Source organism: Takifugu flavidus, chromosome 1 (genome assembly GCF_003711565.1).
Source record: "Takifugu flavidus isolate HTHZ2018 chromosome 1, ASM371156v2, whole genome shotgun sequence".
Classification (NCBI taxonomy): domain Eukaryota; kingdom Metazoa; phylum Chordata; class Actinopteri; order Tetraodontiformes; family Tetraodontidae; genus Takifugu; species Takifugu flavidus.
Genome location: NC_079520.1, coordinates 8,676,771 through 8,695,141, shown reverse-complemented (window position 1 = coordinate 8,695,141; position 18,371 = coordinate 8,676,771). Strand labels below are relative to the sequence as shown.

General features: G+C 47.8%; 1 protein-coding gene across 5 annotated transcripts; it reads left to right on the top strand.

Annotated features, from left to right (window-relative positions):
* Nucleotides 1-283: 283 nt before the first annotated feature.
* On the top strand, nucleotides 284-17,739 carry LOC130525730 (activin receptor type-1-like). 5 transcript variants are annotated; one of them, XM_057032836.1, is made up of 13 exons: nucleotides 295-588; nucleotides 6,470-6,599; nucleotides 9,246-9,319; nucleotides 9,836-10,093; nucleotides 10,784-11,065; nucleotides 11,299-11,565; nucleotides 12,512-12,717; nucleotides 14,102-14,201; nucleotides 14,907-15,053; nucleotides 15,287-15,562; nucleotides 16,049-16,246; nucleotides 16,709-16,839; nucleotides 16,909-17,739. In XM_057032836.1, exons 3-13 carry the CDS (start codon nucleotides 9,253-9,255, stop codon nucleotides 17,041-17,043), a joined length of 2,067 nt encoding a protein of 688 aa, XP_056888816.1. In that variant the 5' UTR covers nucleotides 295-588; nucleotides 6,470-6,599; nucleotides 9,246-9,252; the 3' UTR covers nucleotides 17,044-17,739. The 5 variants fall into 5 exon arrangements, with proteins under 5 accessions (XP_056888800.1, XP_056888826.1, XP_056888816.1 ...); XM_057032828.1 differs by having other exon boundaries at nucleotides 6,434-6,599; XM_057032820.1 differs by lacking the exon at nucleotides 6,470-6,599 and having other exon boundaries at nucleotides 284-588.
* The last annotated feature ends 632 nt before the right edge of the window (nucleotides 17,740-18,371 follow it).

Below are 18,371 nucleotides of genomic sequence, written 5' to 3'. Positions count from 1 at the left end.
AGATTCACTTCATAATAAAAGCACAGCCTTAAGGTCTAGATAACAATTAACTTTATGATGAATTAAAGATTATTTTCTAGAGGTAAATAAATTTAGTCTGTACAAAGTTTAAAGTGCAAGTAACTAATCCCCAAGCACAGCCTAAATATTAACAAACGGCGTCGAACGATGGAGCGGGGAAAACAGTTTTATTTTGAAAAGCTCCACCGGAAGCGCGCTTGTTCACCACGACGCTTGACGGCGCTTAATTCCACTGAGTTGCTGCAAGGAAACTTCCTCCTCGGAGCCCGTGAGTGGCTTTTTCGCCTTCGTGGTTCCGACTGCGATTCCCGAAGCCTCTGCAGCGTTATCGCGCAAAGAGAGGGGACGTCCCAAAATGTAGGAGTTGTTCCGCCCGGCCAGCACCGACCGAACCCGACACTTTTGGCTCCCGGCGGTCGATGATATTGCTGCCATGTAGGCTCCCCTCCTTCAGACTTTGGAAAACAAATCTGGCGTTGTCGGTGAATTCTCGGGAGATGGCAGAATAGTTCGAACTGCGCCAGTTCCCGAGCTCTTCCTAAAGCACTTTGGAGGAAAGAAAACGAGGTGAGTTCAATAATCATGACACGTTTAGAATTTTTGAACAAGGGCGTAACACAATGGTTGGTGTTTAACGTGCGTGTGGACGCGGAGAAGTTTTGGTGAAACGCAGGCTAAAATGTGTCGTGACGCGTTTTTTAAAGCCCCGTCTCTCTCTCCCGTCTCTGTCTGGGCTTTCCCTCCTACACCATTGGCCTGTTTGGTGACCGAACCTTCACATCTTTCACCCTCCTGGTCCTGCTCGTGTTTTAATCCCAATTTAAATCCAACATATCCGCCATATTTTGGATGGACGCTGCAAAGGGAGAGAAATTAAACGACTGCGATTGACCATTACAGCCAAATCAATCTCACAGCTTTACAACTAGTTGAGATTCCTTTTAGAGTTTTTGTCATGCAGAAAGCTTTTCCCGGGGGGGGGGGGGGGGTCGTTCTGACTCCTGATCGCATGCCCCATCATCACACGCTGGGCACTTTTAACATCACAATCGAAGGTGTTGATGGGGGCCGACATGGGTACAAGCGGCTACATCTTTCTGCAGCTCCATTTTCCATCATAGAAGCCCACAAAAACCCAGGGCTGCTGAGCTGTTGGCCCGCGACGGGAAGATTAATAAAAGCCAAACGTGATCACGACGTTTCCATGTGCGTAAAGGAGCCGCTGAGAGCGCGCAAACTTCATTGCCGGGCGGTTGGTGCCAGTCAGAAAGGCTCAGAGATAATTGCGCAGATTAAATAAAGTGTGAATGGGAAGGTCTCACACTGATGCGATCTTCCCCGGAATCAACTTTGGGCTGCCTTCCTGCTCTCCCCAAACTGGAGAGAACACAAGAACCCCGCTGTCTGCTGTTTGAGGAGCGTTGTCACAGTTGAGTCTGTCTGATTGAACACGCACACTCCAGACTCCTTTTTAATTATGCGCCTTCAATGCTAAGCCATTTAACAAACTGACACAGTGTGTGTATGCATGATAATCTGATCTGCCTGTAGCAAAGACTGTTTAATCAGTGCGGATTAGGCGCTCGAAATGAATTTGAAGGGATGGTGCAAACTGGTAATAATAAATGGATTGTCATTTTCTGACAAGTACTGAGGCTTAAACTTGAGTATTTTTTACCGCATTGAGACAGCTGAGATACTGGATTAGAGGTCCGGTATTCTATTGGTTGTGTTTAGGCTGGTGTTGGGCCCGCGTGCTGGAAATTCTCCATTTGACGCTCTGATCCCAGGTTATCTCGTTCCATGGTCAGCATCCGTCTTCCACATTGGAGACGAGGGAGTACACTCTAATTAGCTTTAGAAAAAAATTGCAAAGGGGGAACAGCATAGAGCAACTTTAAATAATTGGTAGACTTATCCTGCCATATAAATAACTCCAGTTTTTGTGGAGCCTGGAAACAGCAAAACAGTGACAGTAGGGAGTCTAACGCTGCACGTGGTGTAGCCCCCGACGAGCCTGGAGAGCTCGTACACATGCAAATCACATCTACTAGACTGAGTTCTGACGTGAAAAGTCGGGAGACGGTGATAACTGACAGATAAACTGGGCCCAGCGTGTGCTTGTGTTGCAGTCTAGCTGACCAGTCGCTGAGGAAGTCGGGCGCCTGGTGGGCTCCTGTAGGAGAACCGGTCTGATAAAAGAGACGACAGAAAGTCTGTGCTAAGATAGGGTTTAATTCCAGGGACCTTGAGGGTTCCTGGCTTGAGCCGAGGCAGCGGGCCCCTGATATCGGCTCAGTCGGCGGTTCATTATGTGGATTCACCCTCTTTCTCCCCGTATTTGCTCTACAGTCTTTTATTGTCTGCCTTTGTTAATTCAGTCAGCCTGGCTGTGACTATTGTTTTACAGCGTCCCGACCACTAACAACACCCCCCCCCAACCACCACCCGAGTTAAGGCACCATCCTGGATGTCATGTCAGCGTGTTTAATTTCTCCTTGATTCATAATTTAAGACAAATTGGGGTTGTGATGAAGCCAAAACAGGTCTGATCGAACGATTTTAGGCAAAAGATGAGACAAATCCTTTGACCCTTAAGCACATAAACTGTTTCATTTTCCCACAAAAGTTCAATAGTTTCAGAAAGTGTGAATTTTAATGTGTGTGTGTGTGTGGGGGGGGGGGGCACTCAGAAGCAGCTGGTTGTTTTGGTTGGAACAATATGCAGGTGGAGGAAGAGGGAAGAGTGTGATCCAAGAAACCCAGAGAGACTGGTGGGGGTTGGGTGGTGTGTGTGTGTGTGTGTGTGTGTGTGTGTGTGTGTATGTGTGGAATCAGGTTACACAGTCTGTCATTAACAAGAGAGCTGCAGTTATGAGACCAAGATAGACTGCTTCAAGTCTGAGCAAGACTCTGAGGCTCATCGCGCCACCATGTAGGTCGCTCTGAAGCTCGGGGGGGGGGGGGGACTGTCTGTCTGTGGTTGTAAACGTGGGCCGAGGGTGTCGAGTGGAAGATGAAAAGGGCCGAGGGTTTGTTGTTTTTGTTGCTTTGAGCTTAACTTTAGCTTTTAGCCACACAGGTGGACACACACGTCCAGTCATGAGGAAGTTTGACCAGGAACAACCTTGGCATCGGATGAGGCAGCGAGTGTGGGCTGCTTGATTCAGCCCTGTGCTCGTGTCCAGCCTTTGAGAAAGAGACCTTCTGTCTGCAGTGTTATTTTTAGTCCCCCCCCCCAAAAAAAAAAGATATTGTGGAGTCTCTTTAATAATCTGCCTCATGAAGCCCAAACACATCATGATGAGAAGAGCTTTTTGGGAGTTGGAGGCTCTGCGGTCTCAGTGTGACCCTGGAAAGTTAGAGAGAAAAGAGAGAATGAGATAAACAAGCGGCCAGATTTGTGTCTCCGGTTGGGATCCTGTTGTCCTCTTCCTCCCCGTCTCCTGGAGACATATTGATTTAGTTTGCGATTCTGTGTTCGAGCGTGGATGAAAAGCGGGGACGGGGGACGGGACGGCTCCGCATGCACAGACGCACAGACACGTAGTTCTGCAGCGCTCGTGGCTACTTTTTCTCTCTTCTCTGATCCAGAATTTCATTGGAGACCATCTGCAATACACATTTTATGAGCCCTTCGCTCGCATCAGCGCTCTCTTATTGCTCAGCTGTCAGTGGAAAACGTACGGGCTCGTTTCAGCGGCGGCACGCGCCGCGTCCTCCTATTTGCTGTCAGCACTGAAACTATTCCTGATTGTTTCCAACAATAACAAAGTCTCGGATTAAAGAATTTAAAATTTCGATAGATTTGTTGGTCATTGAATTCCGAGACCCGTCTGTCATAAATCCAGGCAGCTTCCAGCCGTGAGGACTCCTTTGGCCGCGGGACGTGACGTCCCAGATCGGCGGTGGAGCCGAGTGTGGGACCGTTATCTCTGTTGTATTGTTGATGATTCTTCAGGGAAGATTCCTAGAGCTATTTTCCATAGTTACAGTAAAAATAGGGACAATAGCAGCAGTGTTTATGTTTTAAATAATGTTTATTTCAAAAAATACTAAAATGCACCCCCACCCCCAGGACCTACTGTGTAATATGTAATAATCACGTGGCCGGTCCAGGTCAGAGTTTTGGGTCACTCTTCAGTCGTCACTTGCCTGACTCGTTACCTTTTGGCAAGGATGGAAAATTGGTTTACTGGGACACAAATCAAGTTCCTCTGTGCTGCCGTGAACTTTATGAGATGGTTGTTTGGAGGGGGGGGTGTTTGTGCATTCCTCCGGTGGCCCACATAGCAGCGGGCCGTAAAGACCCTGTTTGAACGGGCGCTTTCTGATCTTTTGATGGCCATGTGAAAATGGATGTCGGATCACTATGGCGACCATTTCGCAGAGGACCCGTTAACGGCATCCCAAGTGTCGTAAAACTTCCACGAGCGTCTCGCTAGGCCCCGAGCGAGACCTTTTGGAGGTGCCAAAGGTGCTTGTATCAGTAGAAATATGGCTTTGCTTTAGTTTTGGAGCTGCTCTGTCTGCACATATCCCCGTGTCATTGTCGGTGTCCTCCAGCTTCTTTACGGGGTTGCTAAGACCTGTTCAAGAGCAAATCAAAGTTTTTCTAGGAACACACGCTGGACCGCTGGCCGTAGTAAAGCTCCTGTGGATGTTGTGAGGCAGACAGGATTTGTGGAAGTGAAAGAGACAGCTATTGTCTCTGGTTGCATTTGATCTCAGCTGAATACATCATGTGCACATTAGTTGGCATATTGCATGAGAGGCAGCGCACCTGCCTTCCTGTTGAGCTCCACGGTGGAAGCGGGGGGTATTTGCATTTGATTACATTCCTCACATTGTGAAAGGCTGCAGCTGCCGAGGTGCTCTGGGAGATGGAGATTGGTTGGAGTTGACAGGGTCCTGTGAATCCCATAGGGTTCTTCTGTTATTGCCAGAGAGGTTTTGCTTTCATCTCCCATTTTTAAAACCAGTCCTGTTGCTCCCACACAAGCACAAAAGTCTGGACGCTCTTCGATGAGCAGTGTTTTTCTAGGAGCTGTGTGAATGTACCTGTCACAGCCAAACCTCCAGCGCATCTTCTGAGCAATCTGCTGCCCCGGATGGGGGTTTGAAGAGGTGTCAATCTAGCCCGAAACCCACCCTCTTCCACCCATTCATTTTGCCAACACCCCCTGAACTGTGACCTCTGACCCCAGCTGACTTGGACATTCTGTCTGAACAGATAAAGGATCATCTGATTCTTCTTGGGGATCCTCTCAAACTTGCCTAACCAGCTCATTTTACAGTACAATACTATCATGCAAAATATCTGTAATATAAACTGCTCTCTCTTTTATTCCACGGGGTTAAAAAGGACCAACTATATCATTACTGTCTAATGAATGAGCCTTAAAAGAAGCCAGGCTCTACATTTTTTAATTGGAAAACCATCAATATGACAAATCTGCCCCTGTGGACAAAACAAATGATGTTAAAATGTGTTTAAAACAGTCCTAGTTTGAGATTTAGGCTTTGTTTTGACTCCGTTTTCACACCTGTGCCTTTATTCTCTTAGAACCTGGGTATTTTATGACCGAGTGTTGTACTGCGGGAACAGGATTGTGGTTGCTGAGCTGCAGTGTGTGAATATCAATGTGGGCTGCTGCAAAGATGAACACTTTCGCCCTCAGGTCTCAATTACACCCACATCCACCTACCAGCCAACCATCTGTGCCCCTGATGGCACGCTGGCACTTTGGCCGTCTGGGTCTGGAAGCAGTGATGGGGACGGGGACAGAAGCGGCAGGTTTCGCATCGCCCCACTCCCTGCTCGTGTCCCTCCCTCACCGTCCTGCAGTTTGCTGCAGTTTCCTCACTGCCGGGGCTATTTGTGCCATGGTAACTGTGCCAGGCTGCCAGCTCACACACATTCTGCCTCACCTCTCCCCCGTTGCCAGCTCGATGACTCAGCAGCTCCTGCAGGGAGCCCCAGTCCCCCCCCCCCTCCACCTTCCTCCTCCTCTACCTCAATGATACAAAAAGCTCACCAGACAGGATGGCGTTCTGCTTAAAAGTAATAAAACATCTTTGAGGATCATTTTTTTAAATGGTCGTTGGAAACAGTTCAGATTGTAACTTGTCACCTAGATATGCAGAATGCTGCTCAGATCTGTCTGGTGCTATTGATCTTAATGGACATCCTACATGTCTTTAGCAAGTAGTGACGGGTGAGCCCGCGTTAATGTATTGATTTAAAAATAACAGAAATGTTTAGTTGTTATTGGGCTTGAACAGGAAGTGACACGGTTCCGACTCCTCAAATCAGTCCGTTCATAGCTGTCAGCATCCCTCAGTGTTGAGGCTCGGTTGTCTGCAGTTACGTGCTGTGTTTAATCATCTCATCTAATCACGTCTGCTGAAGGTCTTAAAGGGTGCTGATCAAGATTACCCTCTGCAGAAACCCACTGTCCAGTCAGGGGGAACTGTGGCGTCATGAAGGTGGAGAACGGATCTGTGGGATCGCTGCAGGGCGTCCTCCACCAGTGGCAGGAGTGAGCAGTCTCCACTCAAGCAAACCCACTGATTTAGTGAGTCGGCCTCTCTAACTGTCCTGAGCTCACTGTTGTCTCTGGTTCCACGCGCGGCTCTAACTGATGCCAGATGGATTATCTTTTACAGAAAAAGCGTTCTGCGCTGTCAATGTTCCACATAAACGACCAGGAGAAAGAATAATCGCTAAATACGAAGAGGAGGCGTTAGCCTTTAGTTTTATGTTGAAGTCATCATGTTTTGTGAGTGTGGTTTGGACACAGGACAAAGAAACATTGACGTAAAGAGAAGCTATGCTAATGGATGGCTCGCTGCGGTGAACATATTCCTATGTGTTTTAATGTAATAAGTGCATTCAATCTATTTTCCAAGCGCTATATGAGAATAATCAGAAACATGTGGCGTTTTACTGGGTCAGGGCTTGGATTCATATTACAGCACATTGAAAGGCTGCGGAAGGGAGCAGTAAAGGAAAAGAGATGAGGGGGTGAGACGGCTAAAGGAGAGGAGAGAATGACGGTAGATCCTTGGCAGGACGTCAGCGGGGATGAACGCAGGCTGTAGAACACTGGCAGATAATTGCAGAATTCAATATGTTGGCATATAAGCAACAGAGCAAACATACACAGACGGGGATATAAAGTCTGCTCTGGTTTCTGCAGATAATTTCTGTCTCCTTTCGAGAAATCCCCACTGAGTTCCGTTCAGCCAAAGCTGTCCGAGGCCCAGTAAGAAAACAAATCCTGTCAGTGATACTCCCTTTTCCCGGTGATATCGGTGGGCTTTTCACGGCTTGTTACAAGCATTTCTTTGGGATCATTCAATTGACTTGATGAGGGGCAGTTGCTGCAGATGGAAAGGCAGCAGATCATTTAGAAGCACTCATTTATGCCATTAAATAGTTCCTGTGCCCTGCTCTACTTAGTTAATTGAGGTAAGTTATTGATCTGTCACTATACGGTCGGCCCGGTCAATTATTCTTTGTAAACGAGGGCTTGTTCCTCCATCAATTAGGAAAGTATTCTGTATAATTTATACACTCCACAAGTGCGAACCTCATGCTGCTCGTATGTCGTCTTCCTGGCGTAAATTGCGTCAGTGTTGTGCATCATTTAAATCCTCTGGGTGAACCAGGGCTGTGCGCACGAGCCTCCAGCCAAGAAATTTGCCTTGATAATTCTTTAGAATGCTGCTAATGAATCGTTTCAGCCGTGTGATTGACAGATCTGAGCCGGATAGAGAACTTCATCACGCAGAATGACTGCAGACTGCAGAGGCATTTTGTCTTTTATTCCTCTGCTCATCTCCTAATCAGCCTTCCTCTCGGCGTCCGTGCCAGCCCCGCTCTACCAGCGTGGCACCCTTCCTCCCACCACCCCCCCCACACCGCTGACACCAGACACCTTGTCCCACTTCCCTCCCTGTGGCCCTTCTCATTGTCGCATCACACATGAAATATGTTAACTGCCCTCCTCTGACCTACTGTCCCCTATTTCCTCCCCCGTCGTACCTCCCCAGTCTCCTCTGCCCCCACCCCACCCCCTCATGTTCCGGGGGGAGCAGACAAAGCTGCCGATTATCTCTGTGATGCAGCCTATGTGTTGTGCTCTGATTAAAGGAGCAGCAAGTGGTCTGTGTGCACACAGGCAGCCGTTGGGCTAATGCTAACACCGTGCACTTAATCATTTACGTCTGTGAGACAGAAACAATGTCCTGGGGGGGCGGGGGGTGGGGGGTGCACTGTATGTGGGTGTGTGTTTGGTGGGGCTGGGGTATTTCTCATTGGCACGGAAGCGCTGAAGCACACATGCTTTCAAGATAACGGTCCTGGTGATTACGGAGACACGGCTGATGCTTCCACAAAACTCACATATTGTAGTTGGTAAATCGCTGCTTCCACTGGGTCTGTTTATTTTGGGATTTTTACTCTTTAAAGGGGTGGTCTCTTCCAATCTGGCACAGTGCAAAGCAGAAAAAGTCCTACGTGACGCATATGGATGCTTCCAAAGGCACATTAAATATTAAAGGATTTGACCGTCTCTCCCTTTCTGGGAGATGGTATTTGGGCGCCCACACTTGTTCTCCCTGCTGTGCTCCTCTCCTCCTCCTCTGTGGTCTGTCTGCTCCTCTCCCCTGGCTGCCAAGCAGCCGGTCCCTCCAACACACGCAGACATCAATATGCACACATGCAGAGGCAGCCAATTGGAGGTAACCAGTCTCCCCATTGCTTGCCACTCAAAGCCTTGTTGCCAGGACAACAGCAAGGCATGAGACCCACTTTTCTTGAGCATTTTAAACTTGGTGTTGACTCTGATTTTTATATTTTGAAATAATAAAAGATCTCCCCATTTCCTTTGTATTCTTAGGCACAGGGTATGTGTGTCACTGCATAATGGGAGAAATGTTCCGATGAAGATGATGTTTATTACATATTCATTTACACCAGTCGCCAACATTTAGGACCAGCAAAGTGTTTGCTGTGGGATCTCTTCTGTGTTTGTATCTTTAGATTCTTGGGTTGAGAATATAAACCTAGCAAAGTCTGGGGGACTCAGATATCTACCTCACAACTCTAGATTTTAACTTCTGTACCAGAAGAGTCGTCATTAAAATACAGTGTGTTTTATACTGATGGATTTCAAACATTTCCACCTCTCATTGTTGTGTTTTTCTCTTCACTTTAGGTCTACAATGGTGGCAGCGGACATGTTTGTGCTGATTTTGACCCTTCTGGTCTTTCCTTGTGCTAGCTTGGAAGGTAAGAGTCCCCCCACAAAGACTTCTCATATCACACTTTTAAATAGACATGTTTGCTGGAGGGAGTTGAAGGTTTGTGCTGTCAAAAACAGACAGGATCTGGTCAGAGTGGGTTCTCTTGCTAACTTTGGTGCTGCACAAAAGTGCAAGAGTACAGAATATGTTGTCAATCCAGCTCACAGATACCCTCAGCACACTGAGTGAAGAGAGGTGTGTACTTTTTGGTGCTGTTGGAAGGCACATCTTTGTGCAGATCTATCTCATTCTGGTTCCCCCAGGCCTCACACTGTCTCCCCCGTTGACTAGTCCCGCCTTTGTCTGCTATGTCTGATGTCTGTCTGTGTTAAGTGGATTTCATCTGAGAATTTTTTTTATGTCCTTCCATTACACGTACACGACGTGCACCCTTAGTGGGATAATCTATTGTCGTGACACACGTAGGAGGTGCATGAGAGCTGAAGCCCTCCTCAGAACCTGTCAGATTATTCTCAGTAATTCATTGTTTCTTCTTTCTAAGCAGGTGATTCCAGCAGAAGAAACATGGAATGCTCGTGTGCTGGAGCATCTTGCAGCAGTGGGAGCCGGTGTCTCGGCCAGCAGTGTTTCACTTCCCTCTCTGTACTAAACGGGACATCTGTCCTTCAGAAGGGCTGTCTAGTGGCCAGTGAGGAAGAGTCCACACGTTGCCAAAGGCCTCCGACCCCCGAGCTGGTGGTGGAATGCTGCTATGGGGATCTGTGTAACATGAACGCCTCCTTGCAGTTACCAGAAAAAGGTGCAGTTGATGTTTCTGAATATAGATTTCCTCAGTGTTGTTTTCATTGAAATCAAAGATGACTCTGATGCATAAAAACACGCGAGCGCGTCGGTTGTGACGCTGCAGATTTCCCTGGCAACGCCGCTCCGCGTGGCTCTCGTATGCGTCCAAATTGAGCCCAGGATTGTCACCTTCCCCCCCATATGTTTGTAAATGGAGGCAACATTATGCAGTGCAACACACATCCGTGATCAGGAGTCCAGAATAAGTTGTTGCTTCCCTTCTTACCCCCGCTGTGATTTTTACATATTCTGTTGTCTTTGTTTTCTATGATTTATGTGTGACACCATGACACCCTGCGGAGAGCTGGGTTTGCTAGAAGCTGGCAGCATCTGACACTTGGGAGCTGTTTGCAGCTCACTTTTATTAACCAGCCCACAGCAACATGGGAAATAGGCTAGATCGCCCTCTTATTCAGTCAATGTGCACTTAAAGGATTTGGCTGGGAGAATAACATGACTGTCATGTGACCATAGCTAAGCATTTTAGTATTGCACTCTTGCTACTGATAAAATCTCTATTTTTCTTTTCAAAACATATTTCACCACTTGTGTAATTGTGGCCGCCGATGCGTTTTTAGCTGAGCGAGTGGCTTTTAATTCATTGTGATGCTCTAATGGATTCTGCTCCCGCTCCCTCTCTGTCCAGCCTTATCAGACGCGGAGCTGTCCGCCGGCAGACCGGTTCTCAGAGAACAGCACTGCGTGTGTGAGGGCATCCCGTGCGAGCGTGACCGTCGCTGCACCGGCCAGCATTGCTTCTCCTCTCTGACGCGGGTGGATGGAGCAGCCGTCCAACAGAAGGGCTGCCTGAGGGATGACGAAGAGGGTCGAGCCACCTGTGCCACGCCGCCGTCGCCGGCCCGCGTTGTCAAGTGCTGCCAGGGCCATCTGTGTAACATGAATGTCACTGTGCAAGCTCCAGGGAAAGGTGACTTTGTCCACAGTGACCACGTTGCTTTTCTATAAACAGTAGCTCCAGGAATTCGCAGCTACCACAACACAGATTCCGTCCGTCTCTGACTCCAGCTTGTTCAAATGCCAGTTTAACCCGTCATCATACGTTTGCGTCGCCATTTTCCGCCCGAGGCACTGCGTTTCTTTATCATGCTTTGAAGAAATACGTCTGTAACTTTCTCTTCCTGTTTTTGTCATTTTTTGCAGAGGTTGAGACAAAGCCTCTGAAAAGGGAGGAGCACGAGTGTGTATGTGAGGGCAGCTCATGCGCGTCGGGAAATCGCTGCATGGGTCACCTTTGCTTCTCATCTTTGACGGACAGCGCCGGCTCCCTGGTGTACCAGAAGGGATGCTTTAAGATCTATGAGCAGAGCACAATGACGTGCAAGACCCCACCCTCCCGAGACCAGATCGTGGAATGCTGCTCCGGTCACCTGTGTAACTTGAACAGCACGGTGGAGCTGCCTGTTAAAGGTGCATCACCGATACTCCTGAATCAGCTTCAGAATTCTACTCTGTTTCTTTGGTTTGTCTGTTCTGTGCCAAGAGCGCGAAAATCAGCTGTTCTAATTCTGGTCAGTTATTCAGTTTTCTTCAAATGTCCTTGTGTAAACTGGCACAAAGATCAAATTCTGACGAAACGTTGGAAAATCCAATTTTGGCGTAAGATGTAGTGCATGTGAGCAAACTGATGAAAGAGAAACGAGGGGGACACAGTGGGCTAGCCTGAGGGAGGTTCTGAATATTATTTAGTTATGGTTCACTATCCTCCTCTCTCCTTTTGGAGGCTGTCAGAGGGCGAGCTGACAGGAGACCAGAGGACGGAGCCACCTGGGAGTCGGGGAGAGTCCGTTTGCACAAAGCTGGCCTTTTTCCCTTTCAGTCACCTTTTCTATAGCACCTTTAGGCCTCAAATGTATATTATTTTACTGGCTTGAATAAAACCACAGCTTGTAGTATTTAATTCCAAATGTTGTCCACAAATCTCCGACAATGTCTGCTTGAAAGTCAGTTTTTTCTGGGCTTTCACAGAAGTGGTTGATTACTGGAGCTGTGGAGAAAAGAGGATCATTGTCTGTGCTGCAGCAGAGCCGATCAGTCTCGGAATGTTTGGGAAGTGTGAATGGTGGTCAGTTTCTTTTGCTGGCCTCTGCTGACTTGATGAGGGGTGGGTGCGTGCACGTGTGTGTGTGTGTGTGCGTGCATATGTATGCACCCCCGCCCAGATCTTTCTTCAATAGGCCTACTGAGCACTGCAAACCTGTAATTTGTGTTGTTGAGCCTCAGTCTGTGTGGTCTTTTCATCATTTCTCTAAACTCTTACAAACAGCGAATGTTTAATGTAACTATTTTTTTCCTGCGGAGGGCTGAAACGGTCGCGTCCAAACCCACATTACCGGAGCTTCTCTCCTCTCCTCAGCTGAAGAACTTCCCAGCTACAGCGTGACCACGCTGGTCATTGTCATTGTGGCCCCCATCATCGTCCTCATCGTCCTCTCCGCCGCCGCCATCCTGGTGTTCAGACGCATCCACCATAACCAGATGGAGAGGTTAACGTCGCGGGACGCAGAGTACGGAACCATCGACGGCCTCATCGCGTCCAACGTCGGTGACAGCACCCTGGCGGTCAGTGTTGGGCTCTTATTTCATTGGTTGCACTAAACGAAATCAGAAAACCTTGATCAGCACGTTTGTGTAACGCTGAGTGTTTCCACATATGCTTCGTTCTAAAATGGAGAATCCGACCGTCGCGCTGGAATAAACTGTTGCTGCTTGTTTTCTGTCGACTTCCAACCGGTCAGGACGTCTTTGCTATTTATTTTCTAACCACTGAGCCATTGTCAGTCGTCTGCGGAGTGGTTTACATTCAGAGGCCGGCTAAGTGGATCCAGAGTTGAGGTGGAGTCCTGTGGTTTGGGATTAGTCCGAAAGACGTCGCGCCGCAGCGGATGGTTGGCGCGCGCACTGTTTAATCAGCAGAAACTACCCACAGACTCGCTGCTGCCCAAACAGCAGAAACGGCTGTTAACTTCCAGCTTGGGAGTCTTTGTCCTCAAAAAATGTATCGGAATTTTCTAATGTTAGACCATAAAACCATTTTTGTGCCTTTGTCAGAATAGGTTTAGTCGGAGCGTCTCTATTAATTAGGTTTGTGACGCCAGTGCTGCTGTTAAAGATGGAAACAATGAAAATCGCACCCGTCTGACACTGAGGCGTCTGACCGCCTTCAGCGTGATTATGGTGATTTTGAAACATTATGAATGCCCCCTGCTGCTTTACAGGCTGTTCCAAATATACCCTGCTAAAAACAATCCTCCTTTACCAGTGAGGGGGATTAAACTCTGCTGAGTAACTCATTGATTTTAGCTGCTCTCTTGCATTCCTCTGTTGTGATTCCAAATTGTCTCCCAGGCAGCTCCTGCATTATGCATCTGCTCATCTGAGGGCTCGCTCCTCAGTCGTTTTTTCCATCCTCGCCCTCCCCGCACAGTTGTTTGTCTTTGCAGTTTTCTGCAACTCTTCTACTCTGCAGCGCCCTCCTGTGTTGCTTTCTGGATCTGCAGTGTCTTGCAGCCAAGATAAAAATAAAAGGCTTAGCAACGTTGTGCCTGTTTTAAAGTCTGGGCCTTGGATTAGATAAAATCTCTAATGCGCCCACACCAGCCGCTATTGTGGGGGTGACTTTTCTGTTGTTTACTCAGCAGGGGGCACTCTGCACCTCTCACACAGACACACACCCACTCGCACAACAATATCATGGTCGACACACACACACACACAGCCGGCCTCCTCCAACACGTGTGGGTGCCACATCAAACCAGTCTGCTTGTATTAGTCACCATCTGAGACCCACATACTCTTTATTTCATCGTGTTTGAAGACTCAAACTGTGGGGGTCCTTTGGGGGAGGTTTTCATTCAAAGAGCGAGCGTGCAGATAGACACACGTTATGTGTGAATGCACAAAATAAACCTTTTCTCTATTTGCTGTTTTTATCTATGTCTCCCAGGATCTGTTGGATCACTCCTGTACTTCTGGAAGTGGTTCAGGGTTGCCTTTCCTTGTTCAGAGAACCGTGGCCAGACAAATTACCCTTAATGAGTGTGTGGGTGAGTATCCTCCTATTAGAGCTTTTCATATAGAGCTCTTTCAGTAAACTCTGCCTCCTCTTACAGGTTAATGAGACATTTTTACTCATCTGAGAGAGGGATCCAGCATAATGGCGGCCTGATCGAGCCAGCAGGGTTTTTATTTTGTTTGGTCTTCGGTGTAGTCAAATTTAACAAACGTGTCATATAAAATAGAAGTAGGTGGAACAGTCGCCATGAGCTGATGATGCATAAAGTGTGAACATCCGTGGTCTGTGTGTGTTGTGCTGCTGCGAGAGTTAAAGTTTTCTTCATTCTTTATTGCTCAGAGTCATATTAACGGGGGCTAAACTGAAATAAGCCCCCCTTTTTATGTCGAATCTAAAATCCCAGAATAGGATGACAGTGGTGGTATTGCGCAATCACAAGGTCAAAAATGCTCCGAATTAATTTTGAGTCTGACAGAAGCATTGAGTGAACGCTGGTGTAACGCTCTACATGGGCCTCAAGGGAAGAGAGTTCCAGATTTGATTCTAGACTCGGGGTCCACCTGTGTGGAGCACGTTCTCCAGGTGTTCTATTTCCTCCTGCAGTCCAACAACGTCCACATTAGGATGATGGAGACTCTAATGACCGCATCAGTAAAGTTATTAATTATCTGCTTCCAGGAATTCTCCCAGCCAAACGTTTCACTCCAAATGTCTGTTTTTTCTGTGTCCCCCCCAGGTAAGGGCCGTTATGGTGAAGTGTGGAGGGGTCAGTGGCAGGGGGAGAACGTTGCAGTCAAGATTTTCTCTTCCAGAGACGAGAAGTCCTGGTTCAGAGAGACGGAGATCTACAACACGGTGCTGCTGCGACACGAGAACATCCTGGGTAAGACGCATGTCTCGCGCGTTTGTTTGTTTGCTCTGCCAACGAGGGGCAGGTCACACGTGGTCGTACCAGCATCCTGCTTTGATGTGTGTCTGTGCTTATTTGAAAAACTGAGTAAATGCCATCATCCTTTATCTCTAAATCCACCTGGTCCGACTAGTCAGTCTGCCAGCTTGATCATATTCTGTGCTGCAAAACACCTTCAGAAAATCGACTCCCTTCTCCCACCTTAGGCTTCATAGCTTCTGACATGACCTCCAGGAACTCCAGCACCCAGCTGTGGTTGATCACTCACTTCCAAGAGATGGGCTCCCTGTACGACTACCTCCAGCTCAGCACTCTGGATGCTTCCAGCTGCCTCTGCATGGCTCTCTCCATCGCCTGCGGGCTGGCACATCTCCACGTGGAGATCTTTGGCACCCAGGGCAAACCGGCCATCGCCCACCGAGACCTGAAGAGCAAAAACATACTGGTTAAAAAGAACGGGCAGTGCTGCATCGCTGACCTCGGTGAGGACCGATAAACCTCTGATGTTTTCATTTCCTGTGTTTGCTAAACTTTCCTGAATAATTATATGAGATGCAGGCATTAAGTATTTTCGCCAGTATTTTCACTCTTGTTCTTGACCGAAGTTTTGCTGATTTGGGGAGCCAAAGTGGCCCTAATCGAAAACACATTTAGAGGAACAGGCCGTTTTAGCTAATGTTCCCTATGTAAGTGCTCAGATAAACCTTAATTCAGGTACAAGCTGTAACCTTGCAACACTCTTGATTAAATGAATTAAGTCTGTTCTGGATGATGCATTCACTGTTCTGACAAACATGCTAGCTGCGGAGCTCTGTGGGGGGGGGCTGTTAACGACAAAGTGGTGTGTCTGCATTTAAATGAGATGATAGACGGTTTGTCCTGACGTCATTGAAACTTCTTCCAAACGCCGATGTAATGGTGTTGTTTTACCGTGAGCGGGACTTTAAGGGGCTGTGCTTCTATGCTAGGTCTGGCCGTCATGCATTTTCAAGACACCAATGAGCTGGACGTGGGGAATAATCCCAAAGTGGGCACGAAGCGCTACATGGCCCCCGAGGTGCTCGACGACTCCATCCAGATGGACTGTTTTGAGTCCTTCAAAAGAGTGGACATCTGGGCCCTGGGCCTTGTCCTGTGGGAGATCGCCAGGAGGACGGTTAGCAATGGTGAGCACAAGTTGACTATAGTACCAATTACTTACTTTATATCCTTATACACTGTGTACTGTGTGAAGACACTCCCACCATATTTAGACATGTGCTGGTTTTGTGGGATTAGATGCCACCCTTGTCCAGGGTACCTTTTATGCATCTAGTGAGTGGATTGTAGTGGCCTCTAGTGGTGGAGTTTATGAACTGCAATAATTAAACCCCTCTCTTAACATGTCAGAGAACATACTGTGAAAAAGCTAAACTTTGCCCTGCAAATACACCTGATTTTCTACCATGTAAAGGTCAGCCAGACAATTTAAGGAGTGTAAAAATACTTTTTTCCTTCAGTGTTGGAGGTAAATTATAGCAGGAGCTGTTCTGTAGCTTCCGTACAAGGAGATGGCTACAACAGGCTTACCCTCGTATGTAAGTGGGAAAAACTGACAGGTTCAGTTTGGAATGATTTGTGCCTGGCAGGTATCGTGGAAGACTACAAGCCGCCGTTCCACGACGTGGTCCCCAGTGATCCCAGTTTTGAGGACATGAAGAAGGTTGTGTGTGTGGACCAGCAGAGGCCAAACATACCAAACAGATGGTTTTCGGACCCAGTAAGTCACATTCACACACCCGTTACGGTCGCGTTAACTCGCATGTTGACCGATTTCTCCTCCCCCCAGACTCTGACCTCCATGGCCAAACTGATGAAGGAGTGCTGGTACCAGAATCCTTCGGCCAGGCTAACAGCGTTACGCATCAAAAAGACTCTCACAAAGATCGACAACTCTCTGGACAAAATCAAAATGGACATTTGAACAAGAGGACAATGGGAGAGACTTCCTGGGTTCACTGCCCTTATAGTGGCACAGACCTGTATTTATTATAAAACACTTTGGGAGGGGTGGGGGGGGGCACACTTTGGCATGCGAAAACAGCTCCAAGCTGGTTGCTTTTGAAGACCACCGGTTGTCTTGGAAATAGGAAAAACGTCCATTGAACTGATGCTCGAGGAGCCGAGTTGTTGTTCTTCAAGGAGGAAATTGTTCCGTGGGCATTCGAAACTCCACATTCTCTTCGGCACATTTATTAGTTTAAAGTTGTCCAAACATGCTAGCATTGTTGTTGTTGCTGTACTGTTCATTTAATTTTGGGTTTTTTTTTGATAATGCGGTCGTTTTCCCGACTCTTTACCTTTTTGTTGTTTTGCTGTCAGAACAAGACGGAACCGTGTGCGGTTCTCCTCCTGAGATGTCGCCTCCACGGCTCGTGTACATGTGCTGTATCTTCCTCCTTCAGCTTTACAGACAAAGGCTATAAGAACAAATAAAGTACGTGCTAGTCGACGCTAAACTGTTTCCCTCCAGAGGCCTTTCCCCCCGCAGAGGCCTGTGAAGCCTGTATACTGTCTTAATGCGTGCGTTGTCGAGCAAATGAAGTCAAACTTCAGCCTTTTTATTTCTTTAACATTTTATATCAATTAGTGGTTTATAATAATTAAATAGAAAACAGTGTCTCCTGCCTCTATTGTCGTTTTTTTGGTCTTAAATGTTTAGCTAATAGGTACCGTACATTAGCTCAATATCTTCTCTGTATGTGTGGGTGAAAAAAAAGCTTGTTTACGCCGATGATGATGCTGATGTGCTGTTTCCATGATGACGTAAGCGATCGGCTCGCTGCTGGAGCCCGACAGCTGCGCTGGTAGTGAGGGAACCGCATGAATTCGAATCGGGTTAAAGCCGCCCACCGGCTGTAGGCGGATCAGGGCAGGTGTCATAAACCCAGGCGACCTCAGACGTGACAGGGAACGGCGGCTCCCTGCCTCTGGCAGAACCGTCCTCATATGCAGTGTCATCGGATCCATCAGGCGCCTTCAGCGGCCCGAGTCGACCCGCGGGCACAGTTCAGCGAGGTCGCGCACGCTCTTCTCTGCTGGACAACGTGTGTAGTTGATCAAATTTTGCTCACCAGTTAACAGGAAATTCTGCTGTACATCCAAAGTAAATATCTATGTTTGCCGTTTCACTTGTGTATGGGGACTCCTGATAACCTGCTGTTTGCTCCTCAGCAGCAGAATGGACTTATCACCATATGGCCCGCAATAAATGCCTTCCAGCACTGGAGGGCGATGAGCTTTGCCCCGAGT